At 42.0% G+C, this 23,462-nt stretch overlaps 1 protein-coding gene across 3 annotated transcripts in view; it reads left to right on the top strand.

The window, feature by feature from the left end:
* The window catches only part of slc6a9 (solute carrier family 6 member 9), a 61,456-nt gene that overhangs the window by 25,094 nt on the left and 12,900 nt on the right, over positions 1–23,462 (top strand). For all 3 annotated transcript variants that reach the window (XM_061084045.1, XM_061084044.1, XM_061084043.1), the window contains 4 exons: positions 13,547–13,703; positions 16,697–16,828; positions 17,137–17,434; positions 23,252–23,384. In XM_061084045.1, coding sequence (XP_060940028.1) covers positions 13,547–13,703; positions 16,697–16,828; positions 17,137–17,434; positions 23,252–23,384 — 720 coding nt within the window. The remainder of the gene's footprint in view (positions 1–13,546; positions 13,704–16,696; positions 16,829–17,136; positions 17,435–23,251; positions 23,385–23,462) is intronic.

The following is a 23,462-nucleotide window of genomic DNA, read 5'->3' as shown; positions in this document are numbered from 1 at the left end:
GCTACAGTTACCTTCTTCAGGCTACAACACCCCCGACTTAAGAATGTGGGGGTCTTGGGGGTTGTGGCAAAGGTGAATTGCCATCAGTGGCATAGGGAAACAGCATTAAGCCTGAAGCCTTTTGGATTGGGTGTGACATTGATAGTGTATTCAAAGAGAAGCAAATCCGTATAGTTATCACTGTAGGTCGAGATACAAAAAACTAATAAGACAGACAAAGCCAGAATGAAAAAAAGAAGATGGGTAGTCACCTTCAAAATGGCATTCGCACAAACATAAACATTTAGTTGCTTTAGGAGTCCTTGACTGAGAATAACTGTGCCATGGTTGTGACTTCACTCTTGTTAGCATGCCACTTAAAATTCAGGCTAGTGCGGTGTCCAGGTTGGCAGCAAGGGATGGATATCATTCAACCTACGCAACTGATATGAGCTTAGACTTTGGACTGTAATGACCTGACTGTGCAGGTTCGTCTAACTGGGCCACAGTCGATGCTACTCTGTCATTCTGACTGATATGGGTCATCCTTTCTGAAACTGAATTAGTTTGTGTTGTTTCAAAAGAATGACGAGGCAGACTAAATGTGAACATATAGTTTCCAAACCCCTTCTCCTGAAGGGAAACGTGTAATGGGCAATGACTGGATAAAGTCTTATCTACTGATGAATCCAGGTTTTAGATTGATGGCAGTAATAGAAGGGTGTTACTTCCAATGAGCAGATCAGGAAAGACCGTGTATCAAAGTGACACTGAAACATGGTGGTGGGAATATTCAAGTTTGGGGCTAGTTGGCATAATCTTGAGTTAGACATCATGCTACATCCTGAGGTTTGCATCTCCTAGGAGAAAGAATCACGTCAAAGCTTGGCAAGAACTAACTGAAGTCCAGAGCAGATTAAGGATTCCTGACCTAAAGTCAACCCTGCTTCTATGGTGACACATGGAAATGTCTATCTGTGTGTTTTCTGTCTGTCTGACGCAGATTTTGTCAGAGCTTAATATCAGGGAGGATCTGAAGATTTTGCTCTTTTTCAAATAAGATAACATTAGACACAGACCATGTAGATGATATTTTATCATCAATTGCAGACATTCACTTATGTTGTGTGGATGCTCTTGCTGTGTGTCTGTTTATGGCTCTTTATGCAGTTTCTCTGGAGAATCCCTGTCATGTACAGTCTTACTACGTCTACTACTGTATGTGTCCAAATCCTAATTTACATTGTTGCCTCATGATCTGATGTAACCTGCTGGTTATATCACATCGTCCACACAGCAAGTGAATGTTTTACTGTCAACACTTCCCTCATTCTGGCTGAAATACTAGGCTTTTTAAGCATTTATCTCTTTCCTTTGTTCACAAAAGACCTTTGAAACAACAAAATTACAGACAAAGGTACATTGACCATGCTTTATATTTTGTTTTTGAACATGTTTATTCTGTGTCTGGGATTTGGGTTTAGGTTTATGAAAGGAGGATATGAAGTTTTTATGTGTGAATGCCTACATGGGCTCATATTTTCTCTGAGGAGTCTTCTTTTGTTTTTCGTGTTATAGACTGTTTTTCAGACTATAAAACATTATATTGTAACATAACAACTGCAATTTGCTCTTCAATACCATCTTACCTGACTGATTAACATGGCATGATGTCCTTCATTTGTACGTGTCCACACAAGCTTTGAGGTTGTGTTACCATATTGAAACTAATTAGTAGGAATAGTTGACCTGAAATCAATTTTTTAATTTCAAACATTCCAGCACATGCTTATAATTCAGTGTACCCTACTAGGATCAATTCAGAACCCGAACACGCTCAGATCACAACATCTGTTCGAGTCGTAGATCATTGTCAAAGGCTGTTAGTAATGCTTTGTTACAGTCTGTGTTCTCCAGTAATCAAACATGATACAGTGCTCTAACCTGCAAGCTGCAGAAGGAAAATTCAGCAACTTTGAAAACGGGGTGAGGAGAAAAAGGCTGATGAGGCTTATTCATCAGCTTTGTCACGGATTTGTGGGAAGCAAAAACCAGTGGAGAAAAGAGTTGATGATGAGGCTTGAGGAGGCAGCTCGCCGTCTGAGCCGGGAAGAACCAGAGGAAAAGGGCGGATAATGCTTGTTGAGGCTGCTTGTGGTTGTGTGTTTGCACACTGCGGTTGAAGCAGCAGTGAGGATTGAGGCCAACTGCACAGAGATGAGGATTGTTAACCCTGCCTCAGGTGAAGAAGGCTGGAACAATGAGGGGAAACCAAGTCAGATGGAGAAAGACTGATGATAGAGTCTTATTAGCGAGATAGGGAGAGAAAATAATACAGAAAGATAGACCTAAAGCAAATATCAATATGCTGATTTGGTATATGAATCGGCTGTTGCGCAGGGTTAGAGCTGGTTGTCCACAAACTATAGGGTCGACTGACCAATCCCAGTAACCCCCATTCTGCCTATGGGCAAGACACCAAACCCTGTGTGAATGGTTGAATGGGAACACTGCATGTAAAGAGCTTTGAGTTATCATCAAGACTAGAAAAATTAATCTTTGCAACCTCCATACAGGAAATAGAACCATCACAAACTCCAATGTGACGTCTTCTTAATATTTTATTTGGCTGAGCAACAATCCAAAACCCAAATACCTTTAGACTACCTTCAAATAAGTCCACACAATTCTGTAAATTGTCAAATTACAAGATTTTTGGCATATTTCTTGATCAATGACATAATTTAATCTCAAATTTTAGGTTAGCATTAAACGCTTATTCTGCTCTGCAATCAGCAAAACATGCCTTCAAACTATTTCAGTATCCGCTCTGCAGCTCATATCTTTGAAATATTGCGGCTTGAACTAGAATTTACAAAACATTTACTCGCACAGCAGACATGTGTGCTTGTGTGTGAGAGTGAGTGAGTGAGTGGGAGGGTGGGCAGGGCTGAGAGGGATGCAGGTGAACAGCTTGCGAGGGCCCACGGTTCCGCAGGCCAGTCTCGCGCATCACTTGACAGCCGTACCCTGATGCAAGCCCACGCACAAATGAACTTGTTAAGCAAATGAGTGAACAAGCAAGAGAGGGCGGAGGGGTGGATGAGTGTGGGTGGGGATGGGTGGGTGCACACGGCTGCAGCGGCTCCAGCTCGACCTGCCTGCACACATCAGCCATCATTGCCCCTCTGTCTCCAACTCTTCTTCTCTACCTCCTCTTCTGCCACTCCGCCGTTCCCTCGCAGAGCTTTCATTTGCTGCCTCTACTTCCCATCACTGTCTTCTCTCATGTAATCCCTTTGTTTCATTAGAAAACAGCCTCTTCCTGAATTGGATCTGGAGCTTATCTTCACCATGCTTTAACGCGGTGCTGTCATCCCGCACTCGCAGACAATGGACAGTAAAAGAGACTGTCAGAGCACATTGGTCCTTTGCAGATACAAAAATAAACCAAATACCTGGTATGAACATGGATCTTTCATGTAGCTGGCACACGCAGACGGGACTGAAAATCTAGTGAACTATTGTGGAATCATCATGGCGTTAATCTCAGGAAATCTTTCTCAAAATAGCCCTTTGATTGTAGCACCTGCCCACATGCAAGGAGGATCATCTATAAATGAACATATAAACATGTCAGCCCCCATTTGAACATTTATTCGCACTCTCCTATGTTTCTTATCTATCTTTCTTTGTGGGTGCAGCAAAGTTCCAATTCCTGCTGATTTGGGATATTAATCGCAGACCCCCTGCCCTTTGCCCCAACAACACCCTCCCTTCCTGGCCCTCCTCAGCCCGGCCCCCCACCTTTTTTTTTTCTTACAAAGACACCCATACAGCCGAACCCCTTTCCCCTTCCCCCAGGGAAGGCATTTGAAGATTCCAGCCTTGTAGGTTTGGAACTTTTAAGTATCAAGCCTTCTGCATCACCATGGAGAAGCAGGTAAGGAGCTGGATGACACCGTTTTTAATGATGTTAGTGATGTGACTGAAATACAAAATTATTTATGTAGAAGAGGAATTTAATGTAGCTGTGGACCAGACCGGACCATATCGGATGTTGGATATGAGATGAGTAGTTCAGCATGCTTCGGAGTCGGACAAAGTGATTCAGTAGTGTGTCGCATCTATACCTTTACAGGTTCAACAGTGTTTATAGAGAGTTTAGGGGATAATTGTGCATACTTAATTTGTTTGAATTGTTCAGGTGAGGGGTGGTGCAGCAGGCAGGACGTAGAAATTCCGCTGTGAAGGTCACGTGTTTTTGTAAACAGACCATCGACACCGGCGTCGGGTCTTATCACCAAAAACTCTCTTGACTTCGTGGGTGTCTTCTGTGTGTATGGCATCGTTTTTCCATATTTGTAATATTTTTGTTTGTTTGTTTTTCAAATTGTTGCGTCTGTTGATTTCACGTTGTATTCATGTGGGTGTGTAATTTCAACCAGCAGCCAGAGCAACAAGTGCCTGAAAGTGTAGTATGTCAGCACTAGATGCCTCGTAGTATCGAGTGTGAAGTGGATGCTTGACATGCCGGGCAACTTTCTCAATGTACGAAGTGATGTAACCTGAAAGTGACCCCGAGCTTCTGGGCGGCCATCTCTCCCACCCCTCATCTGACAGGGCTCCACTTTTTCCCCTCCTCCTCCTCCGCCTCCTCCTCCTCTCTCCTCCTCCTGACACCCCATCCATTGGTTTCAATTAATCAGCCGTGGACAGGGATTTATTCAGCCATTGCCCAAAGGGATCTTTTGGTATGTGGCCCCAGTGGTAGCAGGTTGAGAAGCCACGGTCTACGCTGTCTTAAGGCCTATTACTCTCACCTCACAGCCCGCTCATAATGAGAGCTTTGAGCCGCCTGTTTTTGGGGGGATCCGGTGGGCTTTTTGTCCGATAATAGCCGAGTGGATTCAGTCACAGACATGTTTACTAAACTGTGTGTGGGTGGAGCATGGGGAGATTACGTGTGCCGCTTTAAATAACCGCGGCTGGGGCAGCCTCTTCTAAATGACAAGTTGTTTTTTGCTTGTCTCGTAGGAAAGTGAAACATGTTCTCGTCCCCAATTTGCACTATCGGTGAAAGTTGTTTCTCACGCCTAGTATTAAAAAGACTTCCTGTCAGAGTGTCTCCGCTGCTGAAGACACCTTGCTCTTTCATGAAAAGTATATGAGAATTTCATGGAAAACTCCCGCTGATGTGAAATACTGGACAGCTCTTTCCTCAAAGTATCATCAGATTCTGACATGTTTCAAACAGCACCTCCTCTGCTCTGTGTTGCTTATTGTCAGTCGGGCTGCCATGCCTCTGAATGATTAAATACAAGAACAGACAGCAAGTAAACTCACCTTTTCCAAAGCGCTACAGCCGCGTACCTCCTAAAATTCAATATGGGCTGGAGCTGCAGTGCAAATGAGCCCCCGACTGCATTAAAGGGCAACTTTGTAGTGTGCAGATCATTAAAATACAGATGACGTGCAGAACGCCCATTGACGTCTCTATTCCAGCCCATATACTAAATATAGCATCATATCTCCACTAGTGTCACCCATCAAGAATGATTTTTTTTAATCTGTACAGACACTGGTAGAAATAACTCAAACATACTTGACCAGAAAGCCTTTGGATTTATTGTCTTGCTTATTGTGAAGCACTTTGGAACTGTGCTTTGAAAGAAACTTTATAAATAAAGATTACTATTATTTTGGATCAGGACCGTAGACCCATACACATTGATTAGTTCCCCAGTCCATCACCAGTTTCAAAAGTAATTAGCAGAGACAGTTTGGACCCAGGAGTCATGTTCTGCCTTGTGACCATGCCACATTAAAGCCTGTTTTATGAAAATGAATAATGTCACGAGGTGGCACGTTACACAACACCATCAGTTTGAAGACACACTCTTATAACTATGCATGTTTTGGATCAGGTGTGATCTCAGTCTCTTTTATCCCGACCCCACCACCCTCCTCTGAAGGTGCACGCGATTTTGGAGCTCATTACTCTTTTGCTACATAGCAGTACACTTTTGTATGTATGTGTATAATGATGGGAGAAGTGAAAAAGTAATTTTACATGTAATTTCACATGCGTTTGAAATACAGAGCCTAAGTAGCCTATTAAAGTAATGACGGTAAAGGTGAATCTCAGCAAATTGGTCCATAATATAAAACTAAATTATCTTAAGTCAAAAACCTATCAAACACAATATCAAATCTTGTATTATAACTGTTTTAAATATGTTTTATATTTATTCACACAGTAGCCTATACTGTAAACTCAGTATTTATTTTTAATAATACAAACGTATCATAGATTTGAATACTTTAATAACAGATAAAAAATATGTAAATGGATTCAAAGCAGGTACCTTATCGTACTTGTGAATGGGCATATCAAATACACTAATTTAAAATAAAAACAATAATAAAAACCACAAAAATAAACAAATGTGTATATATGCTGAATACATAAAGGAGAACAAGAATAGAGAAACAAGATAAATCTTAAATCTTTGTTTGTTTATAGAGGGAACACACATGAGGGAATCGGTACAAACTAGTCGGGGAAACAAGATTTTGTTTGAATGCGTATATGTGAAAGCATTTAGACACCTTCTCTCGGTGTGTGAGTGGGAGATATATATATATATATATATATATATATATGGAGAAATACCTTAACTATAAAAAATATATCAACCCTACCTCAGTGTTAAAGTCAGATTTAATAAGTAGTTTTTCTGTCTCATTACAGTTATGTGAGATTCTTGCAGACACACTGACAGTTACTGTAAATATCTACCCAATGTTCATAAAATGTTCAAATGTTTTGTTAAAAGAGCAACTCAAACCGTCCTCTAGGGAGACGTGTGCAGCCTGAGACAGCTCCCCCTCCCCCCCGTGAGTTCTCAGTAAAAGGCCATCGCTCAGTAGGAGGTGTCGCTAAAGGATATTCACTCAGACAGAAAACGACACAGTCGGCATTCACCATCTCAACTAACAACAACCTGCAGAAGGCCTTTGCAGAAATGTACAGACTGTCCTCTTTGAACAATTACAGCAATTGTTGCGACACTTGTGATGCAACTTTTAAATCAAGAGAAGATAATTTATTTAGCCTTCAAAGTGGGAGAAGTATTTTGAGATACACAGATTCTCTCAGGCAAATATAGTTGTTTTTTTATAGTGTCCAAACTTACAGTAAGTCCAAAGATCATCATCGAAGGAAAGAAAAGGAACTGTGTGTGTGTGTGTGTGTGTGTGTGCGCGCACACGTGAGGTGACTAGCCAAAAGTAAGTGAGTAGTTCTTGCTCCACTCCAGTGGACAGTATCTCTTACAGACATGGCTCCAGCTGTCAGCAGATGTCTTTTGAACAGTCCGTACTCGTCTGTCAAAACAGTTCTGTGTGTGTGTGGAAATGTACTGTACGTGCAGTGAGTGAGTGAGTGTATGTTTGTCCACAAAGCTGAAGTCCTCTCTTTGGACTCTGACAGGAGGCAGCAGAGTCGAGAGGAAACAAGAAGGGGAAAGAGCATCTGAGATTTTCTTTTCTTTACAATCAAATGTATTTATCTAAAAAAAAATGTCATTTTCCAAAACAACACATAAGTGATTGACACCAATAACGCATTCTGACAGAGCTTTACAACTACAATATCAGACAGTGGGGCTGTCAATTACTAGCTGTTGTGACTATACCAGTGGCACAACTTGGATTTTTCTAATTCAGGGGCCTTAAAGGGGCCCCAATTAATTAATGGGGGCCAATTATATGTCCAACATCCATCACAATTCCTGATTCATTAAGGTGCATGTTTAAGTCATTTCCTGTTAGAATTATAGCTTTGAGCAAAGCCAAGCATCATCAAACATATTTCGTTAATTGTTCCTATTTCAGGAACATTGGGTACTTAAAAAAATTATCATATTTATTATAAGTATGGTTAGTAAGTAACTAGTGTATTTAATAAAGCGGCTACTGACAGGACGGATTCACTTCCGGGGCCAATCAGATTTCAGCTTGGGCCGGTGCCCCCCCTGGATCCCGCCCTGTATTTATCCATTATTTCTTCCTTACTCTTTGACCATGTTATTTATTTATTAAACCTGTTTATTTTATTTATAAACCAACTTTTTATCTTTTTTATCAAACTACACTATTGGCCTCACCTATCAAGGTGTTGCAAGTATTTCAACTGTTGAATCAATACCTTTGAGCTTTTCCACAGTGCTGATCAGACTTCAGCTGCCAGAGGCCCCCTGGCCCCACCTCTGGATCCGCCCCTGATCTTTACTCATGTAAACAGTGTTGATTGTGGACATCGTAGCTGTTTACTTTCACATTTTCAGGAGCTAAACATGTTTATGTTCTTAAATCAATGTCCTGTTTCACTTCCACACATCTCCAAAATTCATGACATCAACAGTCCTGTGCCTGTTGGCGAGTGACATTCATCCTCGCTGCATACAAACGTTTCAGCATTTATCCCCGTCACATTCCCCCTGTGGGCCTTTTGCAAAGTGACGTGCCTCAGGGTGAATTGCACTGATCCCACCTCATGTCACTGTTAAGTCTGAGCCGGTACAACACATTCTCCTTTTCGTCACTGAGCTGGCAGCCTTTTCGAGACGAGATTTGCACAGAGGAGGGTTCGAGTCGTCGCCGTGTTTGACAGACCTGTGAGATTATGATTTGAGATTTGTGAGTCACTGGTCCGCTGGGCTACTGCCAACAAGAACATTTTGTAGTGTTTGTGGTGAATCTAGCAAATGGCCCAAAATATATAAATGAGACTCATTAGTGGAAATAAGTTTGATTTAGAGGACATTTACCTCTGCCAAGGAAATATTGGTTGGTTTGGGTGCAAGTAAGATTAATGCAAAAACTAGAAAGAAATCAGACATGTTTAGGGGACTGATTTTTGTGATTGTGTTCAATTTGGTTCTGATCCAAATAAAGATAAAGTGAATTTAATTTTGGTTTTATAAGGGGACTGATGGGCATTTGTGATGGTATTTTTTCATATAAAAAAAAAACTATAAAATCTATGCTATTTCCTGGATCTGCACTAAATGTCATGGATTATTCCTTGGCTCATGTCCCGTCCCTCAATCAAGTTTCACGAAATAACTGTTTGTTATCTTGCTTACAAACAAACTAAATGCCTGTGCACCATCCTTTAGGTTTATTTTGTGATGAAATGAATTGACCCAATTTTTGTATAATTTTTTTTAATTTGCTATCAGCAAAACTTTGGACGCCTAATCCTGAAACTTGAGGCTTGACTGTCAGTAAAATTAGATTGTAACTGAGACCTCAAGACACAGTCGCCTAAGAAATCAAACCTTATTTTCATTGGAAAGCATTCCATCCCAGTGGGGCCATTTCCAGTTGACATTGACACTGCAGCAACAGTAAAGAGCTGTGAAGAATATGGCTGTCGATCTCATTCTATCGACTGTTTTATTTGGAATTTTGGGATCTTGTCTATCTGGCGTAATGGAACAAAACTAACAGATCTGTGAAAGGGGAGCAGTCACTAATGAGCATCACATAGAGCTTTTAAAGATTGGATAAGAAAAATAAGTCTGCAAGATAAAATGATGGTATTTCCTATAGCTCATCTTGACACTGCAACCTGGCAGATGGGGCGTTATTCGTCTTTTCCACCAATTTCCCAGAAAATAATTAATTGGATCTTGATGGGAAAAAAATGTGGCATATTGAGACTGATATCTGAGTCTGAACTCAGACAAACTACGTCTCTAGCTTATTTGAATCTAGTCTCGAAAATATTTTTTTCTTTTGGGAATATTTGATTTGCTAATATTGATGCAGTTTTCATTTATTTTGTTTTAGTCATGTTTACTGCCTTAGCTCCTATGTGGCCAATGACCCTTGTTGTCTTTTGCCTTGTCTGGTCTTTGGTATTTTGGTTTAGCACCTCACTGCCAAGCACTTTGTGACATGGTTAGGAAAAAAGGCTTAATAAATGAAGTTTATTGTTATTATATTTTCTCTATAATTCAGTGCAGCCTGAATTCAAGGGAACTGGACTGGAGGTATACGCTCTTCGGAAAGTTTGTAGTGACACCATTTAAGAGCTTCATTTAAGCAGAAGGCTACTTGCAAATCACTGTGAAACATCTCACGTTACCCAGTCCTCTTAACTTGTCACCAAAATCAATGTGTCTAAATGCGTCTAATAGGCTGCTTCCTTCAAAGCAGCAGCAGCCGAGAGACACGAAGTTCAGCCAAGTCAGCGCTCTCACTCCAAAGAGACCTTGAAAAGAGAGGAAAGTTGCAAAGCGAATAGATGGAGAGAGACGGAAGGGGTAAGACATGTGTGGTCTTATGTAAAGCCCAGATGGTCCCAGAGCAGCACGTGACATGAGAAATGAAGGGATACGGAGAGAGAGAGATTGAAGTGTCGGTGTCTGACTCACTGACCAGGGGGCTCACGGGAGCCCACGCCACAGGCTGCAACACCTGGGCAGAGAGAGGCAGACATCGAGGTCAGTGAAGGAAGAGAAGGAGGTCATGAAGAACTCAAAGTTATGACTCCTGCCCTCCACGGTTTAGCCAATACATGGCCTCAACACGGCGGATTCTGCTCCGACTCGTGGATCATGTCGACGATCCCAAAACCCCCCCCCAAAAAAGCTTATACGTATCTTCAACCTCTCATTGTTTATCAGTTAGGACTATACATTTTCTACCTCTGCCTTTTCTACTTCTGCTTTACCAAGTTCACATTCTCTGTGAGAACGTGTTGGCCAACCTCTTCCTGTAGCTGGATTCTTCAATATGAAGAGTAACATAAGCATTTCCATTCAAGTTACAAGAGAAGTGACATGTGATGGCTGTGCTGCCTCTGTCTGAGGCTGTTGTTGCTGGAGAAATGGAGATGTTTTATATTCTTATTGTGGCTGTGCTGAAATGATTAAGATGATTAAATAAAGAAAGGAAAAAAGAGGAGGAAAGATTTTTTTGTTCCTTATATAGTTCTCAAGTGTTTTATCTTTATTACTTGATATCTATGGATATATGGAGATATGGATATTATTTCTGGCAAATGAAAAAAAAATCAGGTTGAGTAGTGTGTGTGTGTGTATCTTTTGGAGGCTCACAGCTGGTTGCTGATAGGGGAGTCCTATGTACAAGATGCAGAGGCGAGCGTCGGTTGTGGCGAGAAACCACACAGCTGCATGCCGTTTTTTCCCCTGAACTGTTCCAAAGTCAACTCCGGGCGATGACGCCATAATGTGCGGCCCGCTGGGACAGCAGGCCCGTGGCCGGGGGCCTCTCCTTGTGCACTGCTGTGACTTTGAGCAACTCCTCGCCAGCAACACGTGTGTGTGCTGACCTCCGCCTCCGTCCCACCCGCAGCCCTCGGTCAAGGATGCAGGAGAAAGCCTCTTTATTTTGCCCTCCCAACATGAGAGCCCAGTCGGACTCAAAGGCAAACTATGAACCTTTGGGGGGGGGAAATATGGCGGCTGTTTGTTTTTTGTGTTTGTTGCTGTTTTGCCATCCAAATTTTTTTCTCTCACTCGCATTAGTCAGGCTTGGCTCTGCCTCAGAGTTGAACTACGGCACCGTGGGGGCAAAATGTGGATGTGGTTCTTAGTTGTGGTTGTTGCTGTTTTTTTTGGCTGATGAACAAGATGTCTCACTCTGGGTCGGAAGTAGTGCATTCATTCGGGTGATGTGTGCGTCTGTGTGGGTTATATACTAATATATAAATATAAATATGTAAATTATTTTATTGCCTTATTCAAACTGTTTTGTAACAACCTATGCACACAAAATGTTCTGTTATCGCTTTACGAGTAGTACGAGTAAACATGCATGTAGCTACAGATTTCTTTCCTTTCTTAACAGGAACGCTCTTTTTCCGTCTGCCTGGACAAGTGTGTATTTATGACCAGTATTTACATTTCTTGTCAGATTGAAAGCTTTTCTCACAGAAAACATGAGGCCATTCATTCGACGAGCTCCAGAAACGCAGACTCTGCTACACACAGATAACACGGGCTGCATGACTGAAGTTTGTATTATTGTGTCAATCACAACTCTGGCCAGCCTGCATGGGCTTAGACGCCATAGACTCACACAAACCAGCAGTAGAGAGCTGTACATTTTCAAACAAATCTTTGGACCTTTCAATATCTGCAACAAAATTCCCCTGGTAAAAACATTTACGATGTAGAAATCTAAGTGAAGTTTACAATTTGGGCTCCTTTTGCAAGAGTGAGATCATCTGTGCACCTGAATATTTGGCCAATGAGGTCTCAGGATAGAGGGAGCAAATACTGTTTGTTTTTTTTCAGACCATTTATTGTCATATTTTAATACAAAACGTCCCCCCCCAAAAAAATCACCGGAAATTGTCTTGATGGCTCTATGTGAGAATGCAGAGTTTTGGACGCCAGCCCCCCCCCCAGGTAAAAACAATGAGCTCAAGTGAGAATGCAGCAGGAGATCCTCTGCAGGATGCCAAACGAGTGAGCTGCAGTTTTGATGACGTCTTAACATGCGACCGACACAAAGCTTAAAAAAAAAAAAAAAGCTTACAAATTTCTCTCTGGATGAAAAAGTGGTTCCATACATGCAGAAGATACAGACGAAGATGTTTTGGTGATGAAGGCAAACGCCGGAATCAATGTGCTGTAAACAAAAACATGTGATATCTGCAGCAGAATGAAAATGTCTTCACCTTATTCAAAATTACAATTAAAGTTCAACAAATTACAAATTTCAACATAAGTTTTTTGTATTACTTTTCAAATTTAATTTAATTACAATAAAGCTAAGATAATTACTTAATTTATCTGTTAATGGCTGATGAATTGATCTTTATTTACACTCCAACTACCTGAGGTTACATTTTACAAAAATGGAAATTAGCCCTATTTATTTTTCTGCAAGAGCACGAGTGCCTTCACGTGCACCCACAAACACACCCACACACACTCAATCACACACACACACTCAATCACACACACACATACACAGACAGACGGTCGGACACAGCTGAGGTTACGGAGGAGGTCAGGGGAGAGGAACCATCTGATGCCAGCAGATGGAGTGATGGAGGGAGCAGAGGAGAGGAGAGGCTGCAAATCAGGACGACAAGACCAAATGCTTATGGGCTGTTCTTAAGGCGCTGATTTCACTTTACATCGCGTCTGCTCCAGCGCCCTCACCTTATGCCAGACTTTGGGTGGAGGAGATAGTATTTTAACGAGAATATTCAATAATTTGAGTGCGAGCAATGGCTCATGAATAATTCAACTCCACACGCGGCCCCCAAAGATGTTTTAATATTCACCGTTGTTTTCTTAACACTATATTTATAATCACGATAAATGAGGCCTCTGAAGAGACTTGTCTCCATTGGAACATCCTTCTCTGATTTTCGCTTGTTAATGAGGTGTGTTTCAACCTGCTTATAGTAGCTGAACCTTCTGCTGCTGCAGCGCTATCTCAGGAACACACTTGCCTCCCTGCCACCTGAACTCACCCCTGTCGCTCTCTCTCTCCCTCCCTGTCTTTGTTGCAGAACGGAGCAGTTCCAGGCGAGCCAGGGAAGAAGGATGAAAACCTCCGGAGAGGCAACTGGGGCAACCAGATTGAGTTTGTCCTCACCAGCGTGGGCTATGCTGTGGGCCTGGGCAACGTCTGGAGGTTTCCATATCTCTGCTACAGAAATGGAGGCGGTATGTGTTTCCTCAAAGCTTCGCTCATTTCTCTCGGGCTGTACACATATACAAACTTACAACTTGCATAAAGGGAACATGAAGCAAAAAAGGAGATTGATTCTTGACACTTTATAAAGCAAATCAACTGAGGAGCAGGGAAAGGTGTGTACGTAATGTTTCACTCCAAACCCTGCACTCACACTCAAGTGTCCGGCTCGTGCTTGGATTTGTTCTTCTTGTGCTTAAACTGTGCACGCAGATATTTTGTTGCTTGGACATTTCTTGCATCACAGCTGCAGCTCTTCTCCTCCCTTTTCTTACGCTGCTCCTGTGCTGTCAGATTATATGGATTTCTTATCTCCAATTTGTTTGTTTTGTTGTGCAACAGGTTTGTGAAAATTACCAAATCATGCCAGGTGTATTGTTAAAGTGAAATAGTCCTGTCCTCGTTGTGGATGTGTGAGCTTTACTTCTTTGTGTCTCGTCTAGGTGATTTAACCAGATTCATGCACCTCTGCCCTCCACGGCTTTATTTACACACTCGGCTAACACACCCATAACGAGGACGAGACAATCTTCATATGTCCACATGGCAATCCGTTAGTTGGGCAATTTTTACAGACTTGTTGTGACATTTCACACACATACAGAAGTAGCCTAAGTCCTAGGAGAAGAGATGACGAAATCTGTCCAAGCACAAGCCGGAACTATTTCTTCTTTATTTATTTATTTATGCAATTTTTTTTATATATATATGAGGTACTTCAGCCAAAACTATAAGTTACACTTAAAAGCCCCATTAAGCAATATTTTAGGCATGACCACAGAATAAAATGTAAAGTACTGATTAATGTAGTTGACTTAAAATGGCTCTCACCCGAACCAGTTTGTAAAAACAAGTCTATAGAATGTATTGGTAGAATATGCACTGTAGTAAATGGTGCACAGCTACAATAGTTATCCTGTTTTGCACCAGCTATTAATAAATGAATTAGTAAATTGTGTACACGTTCTAGCTTCTTTACTGACATACTCATTCTGCTAGCTAAATCGAAAAGCACTCTATCTTGCAATGTTGGAGAAAGTGGAAAGAAATTCCTGTATCCACCCCCTTCAACAAATCTGCTCTAAAGCTTCATGGGTTTCTCCCTGGTCCTTACTCCACCCTTCCACCAAGTACTAAGAAAATCAGTTCAGTAGCTTTTGCTTTGGAAACATAACCTTCTTAACCTTCGAGGTAACCACGACCAAACAACCAAATATATCCGTTTCTTTGTAAATGTCAGTATACGGTTTTGAAATACATGCATACAGCAGGGATATGTCGGCTGCTGTATATAGACAGTTACCGGCACAATCCTCCTAATTGAGTCTTTATGTGTATTTTTGTGTTATAAAATCTCTTCGCAGTCTACATCATCAGACAGGCCAGATGTGTCAGCCATATTCCATTGGAAGTGCACTCACTGCAGCTGTCTGCACCAGCCACATAATAGCTCAGGCTTTGTACATCCTGAGCCGCGTGTTCGGCAGGACGTTTAGTGAAACAGCATTATTGTTTATTGGGCTGTGAATGCTGTCAAAATGTGTCTGAGAGCAGAGAACGGATCCAGCTGCTGTTGTGCTGCTTTCGCTGTGTAGTCGAGGCAAAAGAACACGATGAGGCGAGACTGTGTTCGTGCTCTGCTGCTGAGTCTTTCTGTTCCCACGTCAAGTGCATCCAAAAACCTCCGGATTGAATTCTATGACTTCGTATCTCTTAGAGGAGCAAGGTTATCTCACTTGATGAGTCAGACCCGTCTCTGACATCTCTCTCACCTGGGTTTATGCTGCAGATATATGGATCAGTGTTCGCAGCCGACCTGCAGTCCCTCACTAGGACTCAGTGTATGTGGGCTGCACTTGAACTCACACACAGCTACAGGTGTTATGAAGGATCAGGAGAGCTGATCTTTACCATCTTTACCAGCAACACACACACACAGGCACACGGTGATAAGGTTCTGATATTGTACAGTGTCAGCTGGTTGTGATGACCTAGTTCGCATACAGACAAAAAACGGGGAAAAAAGATGTGCGCACACACACACACACACAGCCACTACAGTCATTCCCTATAGATGAATGTCTGGTTTCTGGTCCAGTCTGAACCACCAGAGAGTTTCTGCACCGGTGAACAGACTCAGCTGCACATTTAGTGACCTCTCTGCTCACTCAGGGGACGTTACTGTGACAGATGAGGTTTTTCCTATCTTTTTGTGTTTTTTTTAAATACCCCAATGACAGGCTAGATGACATGTCACAGGTTTTATTTGTGTAGTATTACTTTCTGTGGAAATCAGTTTTTGCAAGATCTTGCTGACGTACAAACTAGCCAACAAACTAGAATGGTATGTACCTTTACCAAGTGCCCAACAGTCCCCTCATGAAACCACATTTACATTCACAAGATTTTGATTTTGACTTGGATCAACACCGAATTCCACACACTAATAGATATCAGTCCCCTTAATGAGTATTTCATCTCATTTTTTTTTTTTATTATTCCAAAAGAAATCAATGAAAATGTTGAAAAACTATAAACCATATCCTTACACCAAGTTACGTGGAGATCTGTAGCTTTTGTGTAATCCTACTTCTTGTATTCAGTACAATACTTGTATGTAATGCACATATTTTACAGATTTCTAATGTGGTTATTGTCTTGCCTACCTATGATTTTACCACTGTATCATGTAGTTAGTTTGCAAATCTTTTGTTCTTCTTTTTCATGCTACCTGTAACTCTCATCTGCCTGTAAACCAGTTATTATCCCTGCCAGACAACAGCAGAAGATAAATGGCATCCTTTATACCTGCTTGGCTGCTGTGTTAGTGTGTGGACTCACAGGAAATGCCCACAACCTTAATGAAGCACTCAAATTATGCAGATTGGGAAGCTTAGTTTATTATGTGCAGCTTCTCACAATAAGAGAGTGACTGAGGTTTTGTCCTGTTGTTTCACCCCTCCAGGTGCCTTCATGCTGCCGTACTTCATCATGCTGGTGTTCTGCGGCATCCCTCTCTTCTTCCTCGAGCTGTCTTTCGGTCAGTTCGCCAGCCAGGGATGTCTGGGAGTCTGGAAGATCAGCCCCATGTTCAAAGGTTAGTGTTGATTGATGGCAGAGGATAAGTTAAGGCCGATGTGTGTCTGTGTGTTTGTGTTTGTGTGTGTGTGTGTGTGTGTGTGTGTGTATGTGTGTGTGTGTGTGTGTGTGTGTGTTGAGAGTGTAGCACTTAATTCTGCTGATTTCTGTTAACTAGTAGATCATGTGCATCATAGGAAGGTTAAGGTAAAGGTGAGAGGTTGTATTATCATAACAGATCAATATCCAGCTGCTTGTTTTCATGTCACCTTGAATAGAAGTGATTTTCCTCCATTTTTCTCTCCTCCCTTCTTCTTTTCCCTTTAGGTGTCGGTTACGGCATGATGGTGGTGTCCACATACATCGGCATCTACTACAACGTGGTCATCTGCATCGCATTTTACTACTTTTTCAGTTCTATGACCAACCTGCTGCCATGGACCTACTGCAACAACCCCTGGAACACGCCGGACTGCAGCGGCGTGCTAGGCAATGGGCTCCCGCTCAACAGCAGCCTGGCCAATGCCACCACCAGCCTGGCGGCGAGGGTGACCGAGGTGGCCGCGGGAGTGGCCGAGGTGGTCAACCGCACCAAGAGGACAAGCCCCAGTGAGGAGTACTGGAAGTAAGTGCTGGCTGTAACAAGGACATTGTGACTTGTACTATAAGAACACTGAGGCAATATATATTAGTTGTGTTTGTTAGTGACCTCAGTCAGACCTGGTATTAACATCCTTCCTGGGTGCTCCGATCACAAATGGCAAGCGCCAAGTTCAGGTCTGAACGCACCCAAATGCGTCAAATAGAACTTTAATGTCATTCAGAAAATACACGAAGTCCACAGCAGAACGCGTTTGCACAGAGTAACAGTAAAAAGTAAAGTGAACTTGTAACAGTAAGGTAAACTTGACACTTCCGGTGCTCGAGTGGTGAAACATTCAATTATTGCACCTAAAAATAGAGCAGCATTTTGGAAGATATGAGTCTATGGGAGCTGAATATATGTCTCTGCCTGTGTGTGTGTTCAGCAGATTAACAATCATCAGACCAACATATTCGTATTGTTATAGGAAACTGTGGAGTCTTATGCCCTGTGGCAAATAGCTCTTGGTGAGTCTGTCAGTCTTGTGCCGCATGCTGCTGTAGAGTTTGCCAGAGGGCAGAAGGTGAAACAGTCCATGGTCTGGGGTGGGTTGAGTCTCTGACTGTCTTGGTGGCTCTGCTAAAGCAGCGTGTCCGGTGTCGACCCTATAAAGATGGGAGTGGGGTTCTGAGGATTTTCTCTGCCGTCCTCAACGCTCTCTGGAGGGACTTCTGATCTGAGGCGGAGCAGCTGTCAAACCAGACTGGGAGGCTGCTGCTCAGGATGCTCTCTATAGAGCCTCTGTAGAAAGTTGTGAGGGAAGTGAAGTGAAGACGCTGTTGTGCCCTCTTGACAAGGGAAGTGGTGCTTGCAGTCCATGTCAGGTCATCCGTGATGTGCACCCCCAGGAAGAATGGTGCTTCTCACTGATTCCACAGCATTGCCATGAATCTTAAGTGGAGTATGTATTGTGTGCTTCCTCCTGAATTCAACAGTGATCTCCTTCATCTTGTTGACATTTAGTGACAGGTTAGTGTCACACCAGAAAACGAGTTGGTTCACTTACTCTCTGTAGGCTGAGTCGTCGTCGTTGCTGATGAAGCCACAGTTGTGTCATCTGCAAACTTGATGATGTGGTTCAAATTGTTCTTGGCACGACAGTTGATGGTCATCCAGGTGAACAACAGAGGGCTCTGAACACAACCCTGGGGGATCCAGTGTTCAGGATGATGGTCTAAGAGGTGTTTTTTCCGACTTGTACTGTCTGGAGTCTGTCTCTGAGGATATCTAAACACATCTGTAAACTCAGACTGTGTAAAAACAAAGTACTCTGACCTTCATGAACAAAAATGACAAATGTGTATATTTGCATAAAATTGAACTCTCAAAACTAAAATTAAAGCAAATAATCCAAAAAACATAATTTTCATGGTTTCTAGTATTGAGTGTGCATTTAGTTTTTCCCAAGTTATGCAACTAACCTCATTGGACTGTCCTGTCGGCCTTTCCTACGAAACCCAGGTCAAAACGGACTCTGCAGATAAGCTTACCTCAAACATGACCCTTGTTTGCAGAGAGCATTTAAATATTTGAACTAGATTCGACTGAAAGCGCAACAGCTTTTGAGCAATCTGCAGCAACAGGCAGGAGGTTTCCCATATTATTTCTCCATTTCAGTGGAAGCTGCCTGCAGGCCCTTAGACGTTTGTATAGAGTAAGGTGCACAATGTGAAAAAGGAAGTAGTGATTAGAAATATAAATCTGTGATGATCAATTATTGTCTCGGTCACATTACACATGTGGGTGATCAGGATTGGTCTCGCATTCTGACATCACAAACCACAGCCAGCCTCACCGCAGTTACACTGTCACTCAGAAGATTAGACCCAACTAAATAACATCACGCACTCGCAAAAAAAAATTATGACTCATGTCCATTACGTTTGCCAGTTTTGGAAATAGTTGAAATAGTACATAATTATGTATGATGCAACCGTATACCATTTTTTTTGTCTGGGTGGGGAAGAGAGGGTGAGAGAGAGACCATTACCAGTTGTGTAACTGTCATATTTAAGCTCCATCAGAGATGACATTGTGTTGTGCCAGTTGTTATGCCTTAGAATTACCCATGAATCTTCAACACAATCTGCACAAAATGCATCACCAGTAGTTTTTTATTTTTCAAAAATGTCTACTCCTTGGACAGTAGTCAGGGTCTCTTTTCCTTTATATACACATTTTCATTGCATATGTATATACAGTTGCAATCAGAAATATTCAACACCCCAACGATTTTAAGGATTTATCTATTAAAGTTTTTGCGTGTAACAGTATATTTTGTTAACCATGTCACAATTATTCAACCCGTATATGATATTGTTGTTTTTAAAGCTGTCTGTGACAGTTTTTATGGCCTAAAGTGGAGTTGAAACATACTTCAGCTTTGGGAACTCTAAAGGTGAGTTACAATCATGGGAAAGACAACAGAGCTTCCACAAAAGCTGAGAGAGGAGATTATTTCATCAAACCTGAAGGGCCTTGGGTATAAGAAGATTTCCCAAAAATGTAATATTCCAAGAGCATGGGGAGCATTATAAGAAAGTTTAAAACATATAGAGCAGCTGCAAGCCAGCCTGGCCGTGGAAGAAAGCCCAACATTTCATCAAGGGCCCTCAGCAACTTAGTCAGAACAACTCAGAGAAACCCCCGTGTGACTGCAAGACTCCTACAGGATGACCTGATGAAGGCTGGTACAAGTGCTTCAATGGCAACTATAAGACGTGCACTGAATAAAAAAGGACTTCATGGCCGGACTCCAAGACGCACTCAGCTCTTGACCCCAAGGAACATCAAAAGTCGACTGGAATAGGCCAGGAGGGATTTGGATAAGACTACAGAGTTTTGGGTGACAGTTCTATGGACTGATGAAACCAAACTGGAACTATTTGGACATGTGGACCAGCGGGATGGCTTATGACCATAAGAATACCATCCCCATGATCAAGCCTGATGGTGGGTAGTTGATGATGTGGGGCTGTTTTTCTGTGGCAGGAACTGGCAGTCTTCATTGTGTACCTGGCATCATGGATTCCCAGAAATACCAGGCCATTTCAAAGAGGAATGTGATGCCTTCTGTTGACAAATTAAACCTTGGTGACCATTGGACTTTCCAACAAGACATTGATCCCAAGCCCACCTCCAAGTCAGCCAAAGCTTGGTTGAGAAAAAGATTCTGGAACGTCCTGGAGTGGCTTTCTCAGTCTCCAGATTTAAATTCGATTGAAAACCTTTGGTGGGATTTAAAGAAGGCAGTTGCAGCACGGAAGCCATCAAACATAACTAAGCTAGAGGCTAGAGGCGTGAAGAATGGGCAAAGATTCCGATTAAGAGGTGTAAGAAGCTTGTCAGCACTTACCGAAAACGTTTGTTAGAAGTTATAAAGGCTAAAGGATGCACCACAAAGTACTGAAGCTGGGGGTTGAATAATACTGCACATGCACATGTGTTCATTTGAACTTCAAAGCTAGGTCAACTACTATTGTCAAAATAACTTAACTATGTATCAATAAATATTTGTTGTTTAATGAGGTTTTTTGTCATTATCTTTCATCCACATCACTGTAATGTCTTTTGAGGCGAGGGGGTTGAATATTTCTGTTTGCAATTGTATATATATCTATATGTTTTGTCTCACTGGTGGAATACCTGTCCTTCTTTGTGCCCTGTGATACACACTGGGCATGGACACAGCAAAAAAAATTCACAAAGTACATTTGAAGGTCAGGACAAATCTGATGTCAAGACACTGCTGTGAGTCTGTGGCACTTTGCCCAGGCCACAGTTCATCGGACATACCTGATGGACAGTTTTAGTCCATCAGGCATTTACACCATTAAAACCCTTACATTTCTGCTGCTCTAAGCCAAACTATGTAAAACTCCTATAAAATGAGTAGATCTTTTACAATTACCCACATTGTTGACAAGGATATATTCAATTATTATTGTGTTTGCGCTGACATTGCAAAAACACGTTGAGAAAAAGAACTGAAGCAGATGTGTAGGCGGTTTAGTAATTATCCTCACTGCATGCATATACCGTTATAATGTTTTTCAGGGTCACTTTCCAGAAGTCACTTTTTCATAGCAACACATGCCACATAAAAGCTGTGGAATAACTTTACACTGAATGTGTTTGGTCACTACTGCAACACTTTTATTGCCTCAAGCAAAGACAAATTTTAGGGGAAAAGGCAGAGTCGTTGCCAGTAATGAAAATTCCAAGGCCCGGAGGCCATCCTTGAAGTATTACACGTTTCTGCTGGAGAATGAAATGTTTGCCATAAGAATACCATCCCCATGATCAAGCCTGATGGTGAGTAGTTGATGTTGTGGGGCTGTTTTTCTGTGGCAGGAACTGGCAGTCTTCATTGTGTACCTGGCATCATGGATTCCCAGAAATACCAGGCCATTTCAAAGAGGAATGTGATGCCTTCTGTTGACAAATTAAACCTTGGTGATCATTGGACTTTCCAACAAGACATTGTTTCCAAGCCCACCTCCAAGTCAGCCAAAGCTTGGTTGAGAAAAAGATCCTGGAACGTCCTGGAGTGGCTTTCTCAGTCTCCAGATTTAAATTCGATTGAAAACCTTTTGGTGGGATTTAAAGAAGGCAGTTGCAGCACGGAAGCCATCAAACATCACTGAGCTAGAGGCTAGAGGCGTGAAGAATGGGCAACGATTCCGATTAAGAGGTGTAAGAAGCTTGTCAGCACTTACCGAAAACGTTTGTTAGAAGTTATAAAGGCTAAAGGATGCACCACAAAGTACTGAAGCTGCGGGTTGAATAATACTGAACATGCACATGTGTTCATTTGAACTTCAAAGCTAGGTCAACTACTGTTGTCAAAATAACTTAACTATGTATCAATAAATATTTGTTGTTTAATGAGGTTTTTTGTCATTATCTTTCATCCACATCACTGTAATGTCTTTTGAGGCGAGGGGGTTGAATATTTCTGTTTGCAATTGTATATATATCTATATGTTGTCTCACTGGTGGAATACCTGTCCTTCTTCGTGCCCTGTGATACACACTGGGCATGGACACAGCAAAAAAATTCACAAAGTACATTTGAAGGTCAGGACAAATCTGATGTCAAGACACTGCTGTGTGTCTGTGGCACTTTGCCCAGGCCACAGTTCATCGGACATACCTGATGGACAGTTTTAGTCCATCAGGCATTTACACCATTAAAACCCTTACATTTCTGCTGCTCTAAGCCCAACTATGTAAAACTCCTATAAAATGAGTAGATCTTTTACAATTATCCACATTGTTGACAAGGATATATTCAATTATTATTGTGTTTGCGCTGACATTGCAAAAACACGTCGAGAAAAAGAGCTGAAGCAGATGTGTAGGCGGTTTAGTAATTATCCTCACTGCATGCATATACCGTTATAATGTTTTTCAGGGTCACTTTCCAGAAGTCAGTTTTTCATAGCAACAAAGGCCACATAAAAGCTGTGGAATAACTTTACACTGAATGTGTTTGGTCACTCCTGCAACACTGCAACACTTTTATTGCCTCAAGCAAAGACAAATTTCAGGGGAAAAGGCAGAGTCGTTGCCAGTAATGAAAATTCCAAGGCCTGGAGGCCATCCTTGAAGTATTACACGTTTCTGCTGGAGAATGAAATGTTTGCCGAGTGGAGTGAAAAGTGTAAAGCTAGACTTCTTTTTTAGCGTTTGTTTTCTTCAAATTTCCCTCTCGTTGAAATAGAAAACATAAGCCTTGTTAATACAAATTATTGAAATATCTATATTGTCCATACAATGTATGTTTCTGTCTCTCAGACACTATGTGTTGGACATCTCTGATGGTATTGGAACCTTTGGAGAGGTCCGTCTCCCCATCCTGGGCTGTCTGGCTGTGTCCTGGTTTGTCGTCTTTCTGTGTCTCATCAAGGGTGTTAAATCCTCTGGAAAGGTCAGCGTCACAAACACACACACACACACACACACCTTACCTGAACCCAAACCTTGGTGCCCATCGGCAACTGTCTGT

The sequence above is a fragment of the Limanda limanda genome, chromosome 13, assembly GCF_963576545.1.
Source record: "Limanda limanda chromosome 13, fLimLim1.1, whole genome shotgun sequence".
Lineage (NCBI taxonomy): Eukaryota > Metazoa > Chordata > Actinopteri > Pleuronectiformes > Pleuronectidae > Limanda > Limanda limanda.
Note: the sequence above shows the minus strand (reverse complement) of the source record. Positions and strands in the feature narration are given on the sequence as shown.